General features: G+C 35.9%; 1 protein-coding gene across 1 annotated transcript; it reads left to right on the top strand.

Annotated features, from left to right (window-relative positions):
* Positions 1-774: 774 nt before the first annotated feature.
* LOC306870770 (uncharacterized protein) lies at positions 775-4,212 on the top strand (the record flags this gene model as incomplete). The annotated part of the gene is made up of 4 exons (XM_079418188.1): positions 775-799; positions 2,070-2,326; positions 2,426-2,572; positions 3,433-4,212. 4 exons carry the CDS (start codon positions 775-777, stop codon positions 3,628-3,630), a joined length of 627 nt encoding a protein of 208 aa, XP_079274314.1. The 3' UTR covers positions 3,631-4,212.
* Positions 4,213-13,586: the final 9,374 nt, after the last annotated feature.

The raw sequence follows: 13,586 nt of genomic DNA, 5'->3' as shown, positions 1-13,586 counted from the left end.
AGATCATGTTCAATGAAAATATTTTGTAAATTTCCTACTGTAAATATATCAAAACTTAGCAATGCATATTACATATCAAAAACTAAGAACTTCATTTGGACAACTTTAAAGGCAATTTTCTCAATATCTTGATTTTTTTTGCACCCTTAGATTCCAGATTTTAAAACAGTTGTATCTCAGCCAATAATTATCCGATCCTAGCAACCCATACATCAGTGGAAAGCTTATTTATTCAGCTTTCAGATCGCATATACATCTCAATTAAAATAAAAATTACCCTTATGACTGGTTTTGTGGTCCAGGGTCACAGAGTATGTACTAAATATATTTGACATCATTTTCCAACTCATCCCTTGTTCATTATGCAGTACAATTTAGTATATCTTTTAATTACAAAATGTATTTTACCAGTAAATATGTATTTTGAGTATTCTGCAATTCAATGTTTTTTTAAATGTATTTTCATTTAGTCTTCATAACACAGTTCTACTGACTCCCTACACTCAAAAAAATAAATCATGCCATAGTTAATTATTAAGTATTTGCATCCTTTTGATTTTATTTAAATAATCGTTTTTTCAAAAATTATGTAGTCAGATTACTTGCAATTAATCTAAACCTGCAAATTGTTTAAATTATTAGATTTAATCAGTTAAAAAGTATGAATGTAGTTTACATATAGCTAGATGTGGAACAAGCCAAATCCAAATATTTAAATTTTATGAGACTGATTTACATACAAATTTCGGGAAATAGAATTGTTTACAAGCGGAAATGGCGTTATTCCATACTCCACTCGGTAGAGGGCGGCAACAGCAGAAGGAGAAGCAAAGTTCCTATTAACATTTTGCACTAGAACAACGTGGATCGTGGCCTGATTATAAGGTAAGTTACATCTACAGTCATCCTTTATAATCTGTTGGTTTCTGCGTATATAAATGTATTATTAGCGTTGAAAATATCATATTACACTAATATTAATGCACTGATTATCACATTTTTCGTTAAGTCCATTAGCTAGCTAACTTGCACATGCAGCTAACACATGAGCCAACTTTAGCTACTCATTATCGGCCAGTATTAGACATATTAGTAATTAGAATATATAGAGATGTTTTTTTTTTTTTTTCTGTATATCCGCATCTTCTGACTTAAAAAAGGATGGTGACACGTGCATTCGTAAATTCAGATTTAAAGTGGTGTGAGGGGTGGGTAACTTTGTAAAGATTCAAATCACAAAATTGTGTTAAACTGTTTATGTTTCTTGTATGTATGCTACAAATAATTGTTTTTTTGTTTTAGAAAAATTAATATATCAGATTACAAACAGTGGAAACCATTTTGAATTGTAGGTGATTCAACATAAAAAACATATTTTAATATATAGTTGAAAACATATTTGCTGTGTTTGATCTATAGGCTTTAGTGGGTCCTTTAGTTGGTAAAGAAATGGCACTACAATTCTGTGTAGTGTCCCAGGCACTTACCTTAACACCATAACAACCTTAAATAACCACAAATGAGCAGTTAGACATTTTTTATTTTCATATGAGTTCAATAAATTTTCCCACAAAAACATGACCTATCAAAAAAATAAATAGGTAAATAACTGAGGCACGTGACCCTTTGTATAATTTATATTATAATATTATTATTATTTTGCAGGTAATGTGCTGTAAACTATCCACCTGAAAGCCAGAACTTGTTGCACACAACTGATAATTTTTCTTTTCTCTTTGTTCATAGATATGTGAATGTGGCCATGTAAAGTGTGTGACATTACGCTATCTACGAGGTATGAGTTGCTTAACATTTACATTTATTCATTTAGCTGACGCTTTTATCCAAAGTGACTTACAATTGCTATATATGTCAGAGGTCGCACGCCTCTGGAGCAACTAGGGGTTAAGTGTCTTGCTCAGGGTCACATTGGTGTCTCACAGTGGATTAGAACCCAGGTCTCTCACACCAACGGCATGTGTCTTATCCACTGCGCCATCACCACCCAATCTTAAACATTTTTAAGTGTGTTTTAACAGAAAATCTTAACCATTTTCATGTTATCACAGGCTATCCCCCCGATTTAGTGCACAATTTATTAGAGGGTGTTGTCCCTTTTGAACTGGCACATTGTTTCAGTGTGCTCATCTCTAAGAATTATTTCAATCTTGAATGCCTTAACACGCACATCCTCAAATTTCCTTACAAGTGGAGTGACAAAAAAAATAAATCTCACATCATACCATGCAACTCATCCAGGAAGACAATTGGTGGTAACGCCCATGAGAAATGGAACTTAATACGATTGCTTCCATTTCTTGGAGAAGTAAGTGTAGTAACCCATATGTTTAAAATGGAAATGCATATTCATATTGTTACGTCTCGTTTCAAGTGAAGAACATCCTGTTCTTTTAATCTTTTTCAGATCAACTTGGAGTTCATGTGTATAACAACTGTTCCTCTGACATCCAAATTCATTGGTCAACTGGACAAATACACTGATGACCTGCTGAAGGTTTTCCGTCACAAAGGAGGAACTGCAGGACAGAAAACACTGGCACTGACAGCTGAAGTAAGTGCGTTTTTTGGTTGTTTTAATGTATTGCATCATGTATTTCCAGTAGTTACTCATCATGACTGGGTTTTAGAAACCTTTCTCTGACATACACATGTAGAGACAAACATTTTTACACACTTAAAAACATTTATTTGATTAGCGGCAACATCTCTCAGACACTTGAAGAAAAAAATCTTCCCTCAAAGCTACCTGAAAAACTATGGGCAAGTGTACCTTGGAACAGAAGCTGTGTTACCAAAAGCTGTAATACCAAATATTTATTTGATTTAGTTAATAGAAGTTAATTAATAAATTAAATCTATTTATGGCATTATTTTTTGAAAGCATCCTCATTTTACAGTGTCTAAAACTTTGAACAGTACTGTAGCTTTGCAGGTAGGTTTTTTGAAGTGTCTGAGAGATGTTGCCACAATTCTTCTGGATTTAGTCTGTCTCAGTTTGTTCTGTTTCTTCATGTCATTCCAGACAGACTGGATGATGATCAGATCAGATCTCTGTGTGGAGCACTGGCAGTTGTCAGACTCCTTGTGCAGACAATAATCTCACTGAATTATTACAATTAATGACAAAAATAATGTTTGGAAATATAAACGGATATTTCCAACGGACACGCTACCGCAAAAGATAGAAATAACCGACTTAAAACCATTTTTTGCTGGTGAAAATACTAGTGGCCTAAGACTTTTGCACAGTACTGTATATATATATATATATTTTTTTTTTTTATTTGATCTGCTTTTAAATGTATATAAAAAAAAAAAATATATATATATATATATATATATATATATATATATATATATATATATATATATATATATATTCACAACTCATTCTCTTCGTTTCTCCTCCAGGACTGTGAAAGTGCAGAGTCGGGGATTGCACAGACAACCATGGGCATCTATGTCATTCGGACAGAGGGTGCTGGTCCTGGAGACGGAGATGAGCCAACAGATGTTGGTGTGGTGCTTGAAGGCGTGGAAGTTCTGCACAACTTAAAAAAATGTCACCCTTGGATGTGTGATGCTTTTTGGACTCATATATGCACTTAACCTGAATTACCCAAAGGACCTTAAATGCACATTCGAAGTGTTTCAGAAAATCTTGATGGACCTGGATACTACCAAACTGTCTCCAAAAGTCCAAGAATTGAAAATTAAGATGCTTCGGTGATTTGTTAACAGATATTTCCTCCTTAAAAGCAAGTGGGTTGACTTTTTCTAAATGTTTGTAAACTTTTAAACAACAGTATTTAAAAAGTTTAACGTAGTTATTGTAACTAGTTATTTTATTGTAGAATGTTTGTCCTATACAGCTGTGTTACTAAAATAAAACATACACAGAAAAGTGTGGTGTGAAGACACTCAATTTAATTTTGTTGATTTTCAATAGATTTTTTTGTTATTTGTTTTTATTATTTCCTGGCAACCAACCATTCTAAATTTAAACTAATTATTGCATGTCACTCTGTATGTTAGTGTAATATAAGCAGTGCTGTTAACAGGTTATCTGTCTACCTTGAATCTTCTCTTGAGGAAACGTATCTGTAGCACTGGCTAATGTTTAGCACATTTTTTTGTAGTTTTTGTTATTCTCAAAATATGCTTTGAAGCATTAAAACAAGGTGGTCTGGCTGTTGTTGTTGTTGTTGTTTGTGTGTGTGGTTAGATTTTGTTGTAGCATATTGTGATTTAGGCAGGGGATTTAGGGAAGAAAAATAAATATATGTATTAAAATACATTGGGTTTATTAATAAAAATATCTAAATATGATGCATTTAAAATAAATTGGGTTAATTATGTAATGATAAATAATGTTCTTTCTTATGAATTTAAAACAAATTGAATTTATTGGTACTATTACTTAAATCTTAGTCTTGCACATTTAATTTACATATGACTTGTAAATAGAAATCACATAAAGTTTATTTGTTTGATTAAGTTAAAAAATATGTAATCCAAATGGATGGAAATTTTACATGCAATCAAAATACATAAATCTTACTTGTTAGGCCTAAATATTTTTTTGAGTGTATACTGTAGGTGACATGCATAACCTGTATTATTATTATTATTATGAAAGAGGAGTAAAACCTGGGTGCATGTCAATAAATGAGTGATAAATAAGATATTGATCCGCTTGCTGTTGAAATACACACCGATGACTGCGTAGGTTGGGTAAAGAGAAGGGAAGCCATTGAACTTCAGTGTCAGCAAAATCCTTTTATTGCGAAGATGTGATCTATATCCCAGCTAACAAAAACGAGTTGTCAGAACATTTTGCTAACATTCCCATTAAGTTATGAAAACATTATTTATGAATGTTTTGTACACGTTGAAAACGTCCAGTTTTTTTTTTAATGTATTAAGAACATTTTTTGTGGGGTGTCTGCAAACGTTACAGGAACATTCCATCCTACCATTTTGAAAACGTTATTTCTGAATGTTTTGTACACATTGAAAACGTCCAGTTTTTTTAACGTTTGAGGAATATTATATATTGACAATCTACCATTGTCATAACTGTCAGTCCTCTGTCGTGTGTGTCATGTGTTCCCGCCTCATGTTTCCTTATTTGGTTTGTTTCCTGTCCTCGTCTAGTGTGATTATTAGTTAATTCATGTTCAGCTGTGTTTGTCTTATTATCTATGATTATCCTGTGTATTTATAGTCCTGTCTATTCAGTTTGATTTCGTCTGGTCTACTCGTTACTCCCCGGTGTTCCTGTCTGTGTCAGCCTAGCCTTGTTTGGATTTATTAAAGACTGTTATTTGAGTTTACTCCTCGTCTGCATGTTCCTGTATCCTCCTCGTGTGTGCACCGTGACAATAACATTGAGAACCTTATATTTAAATGTTCTCTCTATGTTTGAAACACCCATATTTTATGTTATGAGAAATTTTTTTTACAAACTGTCCCGATTATACAAACGTAGGATAAACATTCCCTTTGATCTTTTATACCTCTCATGACAATGTTATTTTTAATGTTATGTAAACATTCGAAACATCCAGGTTTTTTTTTATGTTTTAGGAAAAAAATTTCTCTGTTATGTGAATGTTACAAGAACATCCCAGTCTAACATTTTCAGAACTGTCAGGAGTGCGGGATGAGGCAAGGACTCAGTAGCGCAGAAGATGGTATTTTATTAATAAAAACAAAACAAACAATGAAAACTACCCCATGGGGGAAAAACTCAGCTGGCAATTTGTCATGCTGGGCAGGAAAAGGCAGGGCAGGATCAGGACACAACCAGAGAACATATGACGACGAACTGGCACAGGACTACAAACACAAGAAGAATAAATAGGGAGCAAATTAGGAGGGTAATGAGGGACAACAGGTGGGGCAACTGAACCAATAATTAGGTAACAAGATGGGCGGTGTCAAGACAATAGACATGAGAGCACATGGAAACAAGACAAAAGTGCTCACACAAAACAAAAACAAGTACATGGCCAGCAAAACAAATCACGGGCCAGGTGCAAAACAAGACGAACACGCGGATGAGCATCTCCAAAGCTGAGCCCGATGCAATATGCATAACCAGTGATAAGATACATTCAAGATACATATGAAGCAGCTACCGATGCAATGAGATACGATTCACCCCTATATTGATGCAGTACATTCTGATTTCAATTCAATGGAATGATGCAATGGAAAAAAATAAAATAAATGATGCTATGCAATTCAGTATGGCACAGGGATGTGCCCGAATCCGAATACCATATTCGGAAAGGAAGTCACTGTACTACAGAACCCCAATGCTAATATGTTACAAATGATGAATCACAATATAAATCAGAATCAGAATGAGCTTTATTGGCCAAGTATGTTTACACATACATGGAATTTGTTGTAGTGACAGAAGCTCCACAGTGCAACAGAAAGACAGCAACAGGACAGGACACAGATAATAAAAGAATAATATCCAAATAGGCAATGTACAAAGCAGCAAAAACACAATATATAATATAAACAAATATGTATGTACAGGTCAAGTATGTACAAATTAGAAATGAGAAAATAAAAAATAAAATAAGTGAGTGTGGTGAATGGATAATGTATTATAGTTGTGTGTTCCACATTTATTGTTGAGTGTTCATGAGATGGATTGCCTGAGGGAAGAAACTGTTTCTGTGTATGGTCGTTCTGGTGCTCAGAGCTCTGTAACGTTGATTGTGCTGGATGTGAGGGGTCCAGAGTGATTTTACCAGCCCTTTTGCTCACTCTGGATGAGTACAGTTCTTGGAGAGTGGGGAGGGTTGTACCAATGATTCGCTCAGCAGTCCGGACTACTCTCCGACAGTTATTGAAGTGCAGAGGATGGATTCAATGATGGTGGAGTAGAACTGTTTCAGTAAGTCCTGTGGCAGGTTGAACTTCCTCAGCTGGCGAAGAAAGTACAACCTCTGTTCCAATGAATGGAATCTGAATGACTCCACTGCAGTCACGGTGCTGTTCATGATGGTGAGTGGGGAAAGCAGGGGGGTTTCTCCTGAAGTCCACAATCATCTCCACAGTTTTGAGCGTGTTAAGCTCCAGGTTGTTAAGACTGCACCAGACAGCCAGCTCCTTAACCTCCTGTCTGTAAGCAGACTCGTCACCGTCCTGAATGAGGCCGATCAGTGTGGTGTCGCCTGCAAACTTCATGAGCTTGACAGAGGGGTCTTTAGATGTGCAGTCGTTAGAGGGAGAAGAGCAGTGGGGAGAGTACGCAGCCCTGAGGAGCTCCAGTGCTGATGGTAAGAGTGCTGGATGTGAATTTACCAAGCTTTACTAACTGCTGTCTGTCTGTCAGGAAGCTGTTGATCCACTGACAGACAGGTGGGGACGGAGAGCTGAGTTAGTTTATTCTGAAGGGTTTCTGTGATGATGGTGTTAAAAGCGGAGCTGAAGTCCACAAACAGGATCCTCACATAAGTCCCTGGTCTGTCCAGATGCTTCAGGATGAAGTGCAGTCCCATGTTACTTTTTACTTTACTTTTACTTTTGTCATTTAGCAGACGCTTTTGTCCAAAGCGACTTACAAATAAGAAAAAGTAACTAAAACTAAAAAGTTACAACTCTATAAATACTATCTACCCACATATTTAAGAAAATAAAGAAATTAAATAAAATTAACACATGCATATAACAACAACATTTCAATAATAAACATATCAATGAAAAAATTAAATAAAAAGCTACTACTATCCCTTGCCGGTGTCCCTGCCCGGTGGAGTCGCACGGTAGAGTCGATGGTCTTTACACTCTTTACTTTTTTACTTTTGTCATTTATCAGACGCTTTTGTCCAAAGCGACTTACAAATAAGAAAAAGTAACTAAAACTAAAAAGTTACAACTCTATAAATACTATCTACCCACATATTTAAGAAAATAAAGAAATTAAATAAAATTAACACATGCATATAACAACAACATTTCAATAATAAACATATCAATGAAAAAATTAAATAAAAAGCTACTACTATCCCTTGCCGGTGTCCCTGCCCGGTGGAGTCGCACGGTAGAGTCGATGGTCTTTACACTCTTTGGTCTTCACACTAGGAGGGCTTCACACGACGACTGCCGCGACCGCTGCCGCGGTATAATAACCTTTATTATACCAATCTAACAAATGATCATTTCAATTCAGCTGGACCCACTTTCCTGTTTATCAACTACAAATGGCCAAGCAAGTGCACACACTGACAAGATACACGATACAGTACGAGACCAAACGCGATTTCAGCAACTCTCATCCTAGTAAACAAAATAAGCGTTTCCTAGCAACGGCAAATGCGCTAAACACTGAGACAAGTAAATACACTTACGAGCTGATTTTAAACTTCCGCTGATAGACTGCTTCTCTTAAAGACCACTTCATTACACTGCCTTCTGCTGGCGCTTGAACCCACTTTCCTGTTTATCAACTACAAATGGCCAAGCAAGTGCACACACTGACAAGATACACGATACAGTACGAGACCAAACGCGATTTCAGCAACTCTCATCCTAGTAAACAAAATAAGCGTTTCCTAGCAACGGCAAATGCGCTAAACACTGAGACAAGTAAATACACTTACGAGCTGATTTTAAACTTCCGCTGATAGACTGCTTCTCTTAAAGACCACTTCATTACACTGCCTTCTGCTGGCGCTTGAACCCACTTTCCTGTTTATCAACTACAAATGGCCAAGCAAGTGCACACACATGTTGACTGCATCATTCACAGACCTGTTTGTTCTGTAGGCAAACTGCAGGGGGTCCAGTAGGGTACCAGTGATGTCACAAGAGAAAACCAAAGATGCCTTGTATTACACTCATCATGTGAATTAAGTTAGCTGCTATGTACAATTAATTTAATAATAATAATAATAATAATAACAACAATAAATAATTTAGTAATTGAATAATTGTTCTTTTATGATACACTTTGTTAGTAGCTTATACTTGCGATTGTTGATCAGGTAGTAAGAAACATTTCTAGAAAAATGGAAAAGGTACTAGCAATTTTCCAGGACATTATCCATTATCCGTTGTAACCCTGTAACCCGAAAATACAATGTGTAATTAAAATTGCAGGTAAAAAAAAAAATGGAAAAATCAATACGGAAAATTCCTTCAAATTCAAATTCCTTTTAAAAGGAGCAAAAAGACTGAACCCTGCTCGCCCTTCTACTCTACCCCCTTGGGACTTGGCGCTTGTGCTTGACGCTCCACAGGACCCCCTTCGAGCCCATACAATCAGCGAACTTGCGAGCGCTCTCTCTCAAGACAACGCTCCTGCTCGCGCTGGCTTCTGTTAAGCGAGTTGGAGACCTGCAGGCGCTTTCAACCCAGATGTGTCGTCGCTTGCCTCACATGTACTGTCAGTGCGAGCAGCGCATGCGCCTACTCAGCCTCAGCTATGATCTGATATGTGTATCAGTGGTTTCATATACACCCTGTATTGATGCACCACCAATTCAATGCTGTCCCTAACAGTTTATCACAATGTTTTGATATAGTTCACGTCTTTTAGGACTTGATCACCATCATACTCTGCTTATTGAGCACCGCTACGGCCGTGCATCATAACACATTATTTCATTGAAATTAAACAATTTCAACTAATCTATAAGACCATTTCAAGGACGTAAACAATAACAAAGGCATTGGAACGCTACTGCGCATGTCTGGTCCTGAAGCATTTCCAGTAGCGCCATTTTTAAATCTCAGATCTATCAAAGCCTACAGCGCATCCTTTTTAAGTCTAGCGAAAACTTAAGTTAGGCATTTAAAAAAAAAGAAATAGAATTACCCTTTAAATATGACTGAGGTGCAAACTTACAAAGAACATTAAAAGTAGTGTTCCGGATGGCTCTGATTGATGCTGTGTACATAAACGCGTATTGATGCTTACAATTAACTCCTGAGCGGAAAAGTTGGGATCATTTGTTTGTACAATGGATGACATCAGACTGATGTTCGGTTAAACTGAAGCAAAACAAACAGTACTTACGATCTTATCATGGTTTGTGCTAAGATGTCCGGGGAGGTTTTTGGTGGATATTTAACTTGCATTGCTGGGTCAGTCTGTATGTCTACGCATTCATTTTTATTTGTACAGCGCTTTTCACAATAGGGGAGAGTGGGGTGATTTGTGCCAGGGGGGGGAAGTAGTTCCACCCCTTGTTTCTGGAAAACCATAGAAGAAATTGATCATGTGACCACATCATTTTGAAAAGCCATCCATTTTACTCATCCTCCAAAGAAGAGAGACACATGGCATGAGATGTAAACACATTTTAGCTCAAAAACCTGTTTTTTTCCTTTCAAAGTAAAATTTCTATGATCAAGGTTTTTTGATTGTAGTATCTGAACAATTATAGATAAGTTTGAAAACATTTCACACATGTTTTAGTGCTTTAGCAGGCTACACAATGAGTCTATACAGTTGGCATGATGTTAGCTCTTAACATCTGGATCATGCTAGTTTTTCAAACTTGTGGGTCTGGGGTGATTTGTGCCAAAGGGCCTGGGTTAAGTTGTGCCAGTCATCCCTAGAGGTGATGTGCTCAAGAAACTACCCACACCCCAAAAACTTGGTGGTACAGCCAGAAGGGAGCAGAAGTTTATATTCCCCTGCAGCATTGACAAGTGGGATGTTAAGTAGTAGGCCAGATCCAGACCACCTAGACCTACATACCCACAGGGGATAATCTGGAGAAGTGAGGAGATGGGCATGCCTCATCAGTGTTTGACTTACCTGCCATTTGTTTAATTTATCTAACACTGATTTCATTTTTGAGTTTGCACTGTTTTATTAAAGAGAAGTTTTATTCAGTTTTTAAGTGGCTTAAGTCACAATAGGATGTTTAGAAATTAGCCTAGCTACTTTATTCTTATGTTACATAATTGACAGACAGCGTTCTATGTATGTCAACATGCATCTATTGCCAAAGCCTTTTTGCCTGAAATAATTCACAAATATCAAATATTGTGTATTTAAGTTTTTTGTGTTTTCCCCAAAACGACAAAATATTACTTATTCCAACAGTTTTATAGGGTGACAATATCTAAATAAACCTTAAATAAGTAATTTTGTATTGAGTTTGTCTTGCTTTCATATAGCATTACAGTTCATAACATTAAAATGTTCTGTTTTACTTCAGAAATCACTGGCACAATTTACCCCAACGTATTCTCCCCAAAGGCACAACTTACCCCGCACCAGGGGCAAGTTGTGCCACAAGACCACTTTTTCCCCAAAAGCTATATTTCTGAAACAATTTATTTCAGATCCAAAGTTGTTGTTCTCAGGGATGCACCACATCCTGAAATATATGTACATTCTTAAGTTGAAGGCATTACTGTCATGACCTCACTTTAAAGTCACTTTGAGTAAAAACTGGCACAACTCACCCCACTTTCCCCTACATATCGTTTCACTGCAGCTTTACAGAACATGCTTGTTTATTACAACGCTAAATGAATGCGAGTAAGCTAATCACTTCCTGCCATTATTACATAGTTTGGTCAAGTTTGTTGCTGTGGAAACGTGCTAGAAAGCATGCTGGCTACCATGTTTTGCATAAACCTTTATTAGTTCGTTTTTTTTAAAGATAAAAGTACAGCCTACATGCAGATGAATAAATGCATGCACACACACACACACACACACACACACACACACACACACACACACACACACAACATACAGTATATATATGGGTATGTATGTTTTTATGCACATTTACTGTAAACACAGATACAGGTAAAAAGTGTGGCCACTATTAATGTTTTTGAAATAAGTCCAATGCTCATCAAGCCTACATTTAATTGATCAAAAATATAGACAAAAACAGTAATATTTTTAAATATTACAATTTAAAATAATGGTTTTCTATTTTAATATTAATAATTTATTTCTGTGATCAAATCTGAATTTAACACATTTACTCCAGTCTTCAGTCGCATGATCCTTCAGAAATCATTCTAATATGCTGATTTATTATCAGTGATGGAAAAAGTCGTGCTGCTTAATATTTCTTTATAAACTGAGATAATTTAGTATTCTTTGAATAAAAGAACAGCATTTATTTGTAATATAAATGTTTTGTAACAACGTGCACTACTGTTCAAAAGTTTGGGGTCAGTATTTATTTATTTATTTTTTTAAAGAATATGAATACATTTATTCAGCAATTTTTAAAATTGATTTTAAAAAGTGATAGTAAAGGCATACTGTTAGGAAATATTTCTGTAATTTTGAAAATTCCTGTTAGGATTCAATCAATCGATCCTGTATGAAGTATCACAGGTTCCAGAAAAAATATTAAGCAGCACAATTGTTTCCAACACTGACAATAACCAAATATCAAATCAGCACATTAGAATGATCTTTGAAACTTAAGACTGGAGTAATGGCTGATCAAAATCCAGCTTTGCATCACAAAAATAAATATAAAGAATATTTAAAAAAAAGCTTGGTGTTTTTCACTAAAAAAGAATCGAAACGCTAGGCGCAATGGCGCATATGTAAACAATGACGAAAACAATCATAACGTACTTGAAGAGCTAACGTAAATAAATACAAAGAATCAAATGGAAAAAAACAAGAACTTTTCCTTACCTGAATGGAAATATGCGCTGTATATTCTAGAGGTGCTAGTGTCTATTCTGCTTCTCTTCACTGCTGCAATCCAGGCGCGTTTCTCGGACATCCAACCCTTTCATTTCCGATTATTTATAAATTAATGTCAGTTCGAGCCCAGAGGGATCACCCAACCACCGAGCAACAATGATCTCATTTTAATTTCGACATTTTAAACAGCAGGATTGAATAAATTAATCGCAATCACACTATGCAGCAAGCGCCTGTCGCATTGTTTTGAATGTGCTTAAACCGGAAACGTCCGAGGAACAAAGACGTCACTTCCTTATACTGCTGAATATCCTTTGAAATGTTCTATAGGGGGCGATTTCGGATACAGCCAGGGGGTCGAAAATGGGCACAACACCGGTACACACAAAAAAGTGCAGGTACTCTAAAGGCTTTTCTAAAGGATTCTTATATGCTGTAAGAAAATTGTTTTTTAACATGATGAGAACAATCAACTACAAATTACATCACAAGGATGCTCTGAGAATGTTGTTCTAAGGACATTTTCTCTAACCATTATGAGAACCTTAATTGTGTAGGCTACAAATAACATCAAAAGAACATTCTGAGAATGTTGTTATAAGACCTTTTTCTCTTGACATTACAAGAACCTCAATCGTGGACAAATAACATCAAAATAACATTCCGAGAATGTTGTTATAAGAATGTTTTCTCTTAACGTTGCAAGAATGTAAATCAACCACAATACCGTTGTTAAAACATCCTATAAACATTATTTTAAGAATGTTCTGTCCTAACCTTTAAATACCCTTGAAACAATGTTAATGAAAATTGATGACCAACTAAATTCCCAACAAGTGCTGTCTGCGTATTTAATAAATATAGCCAGACCACAGAGGTTTATATGCAAAATATA

The sequence above is a fragment of the Barbus barbus genome (assembly GCF_936440315.1).
Source record: "Barbus barbus genome assembly, chromosome: 6".
In the NCBI taxonomy this organism is placed as follows: domain Eukaryota; kingdom Metazoa; phylum Chordata; class Actinopteri; order Cypriniformes; family Cyprinidae; genus Barbus; species Barbus barbus.
The sequence above is the reverse complement of the archived record's forward strand: the minus strand, read 5'-3'. Positions and strand labels throughout refer to the sequence as shown.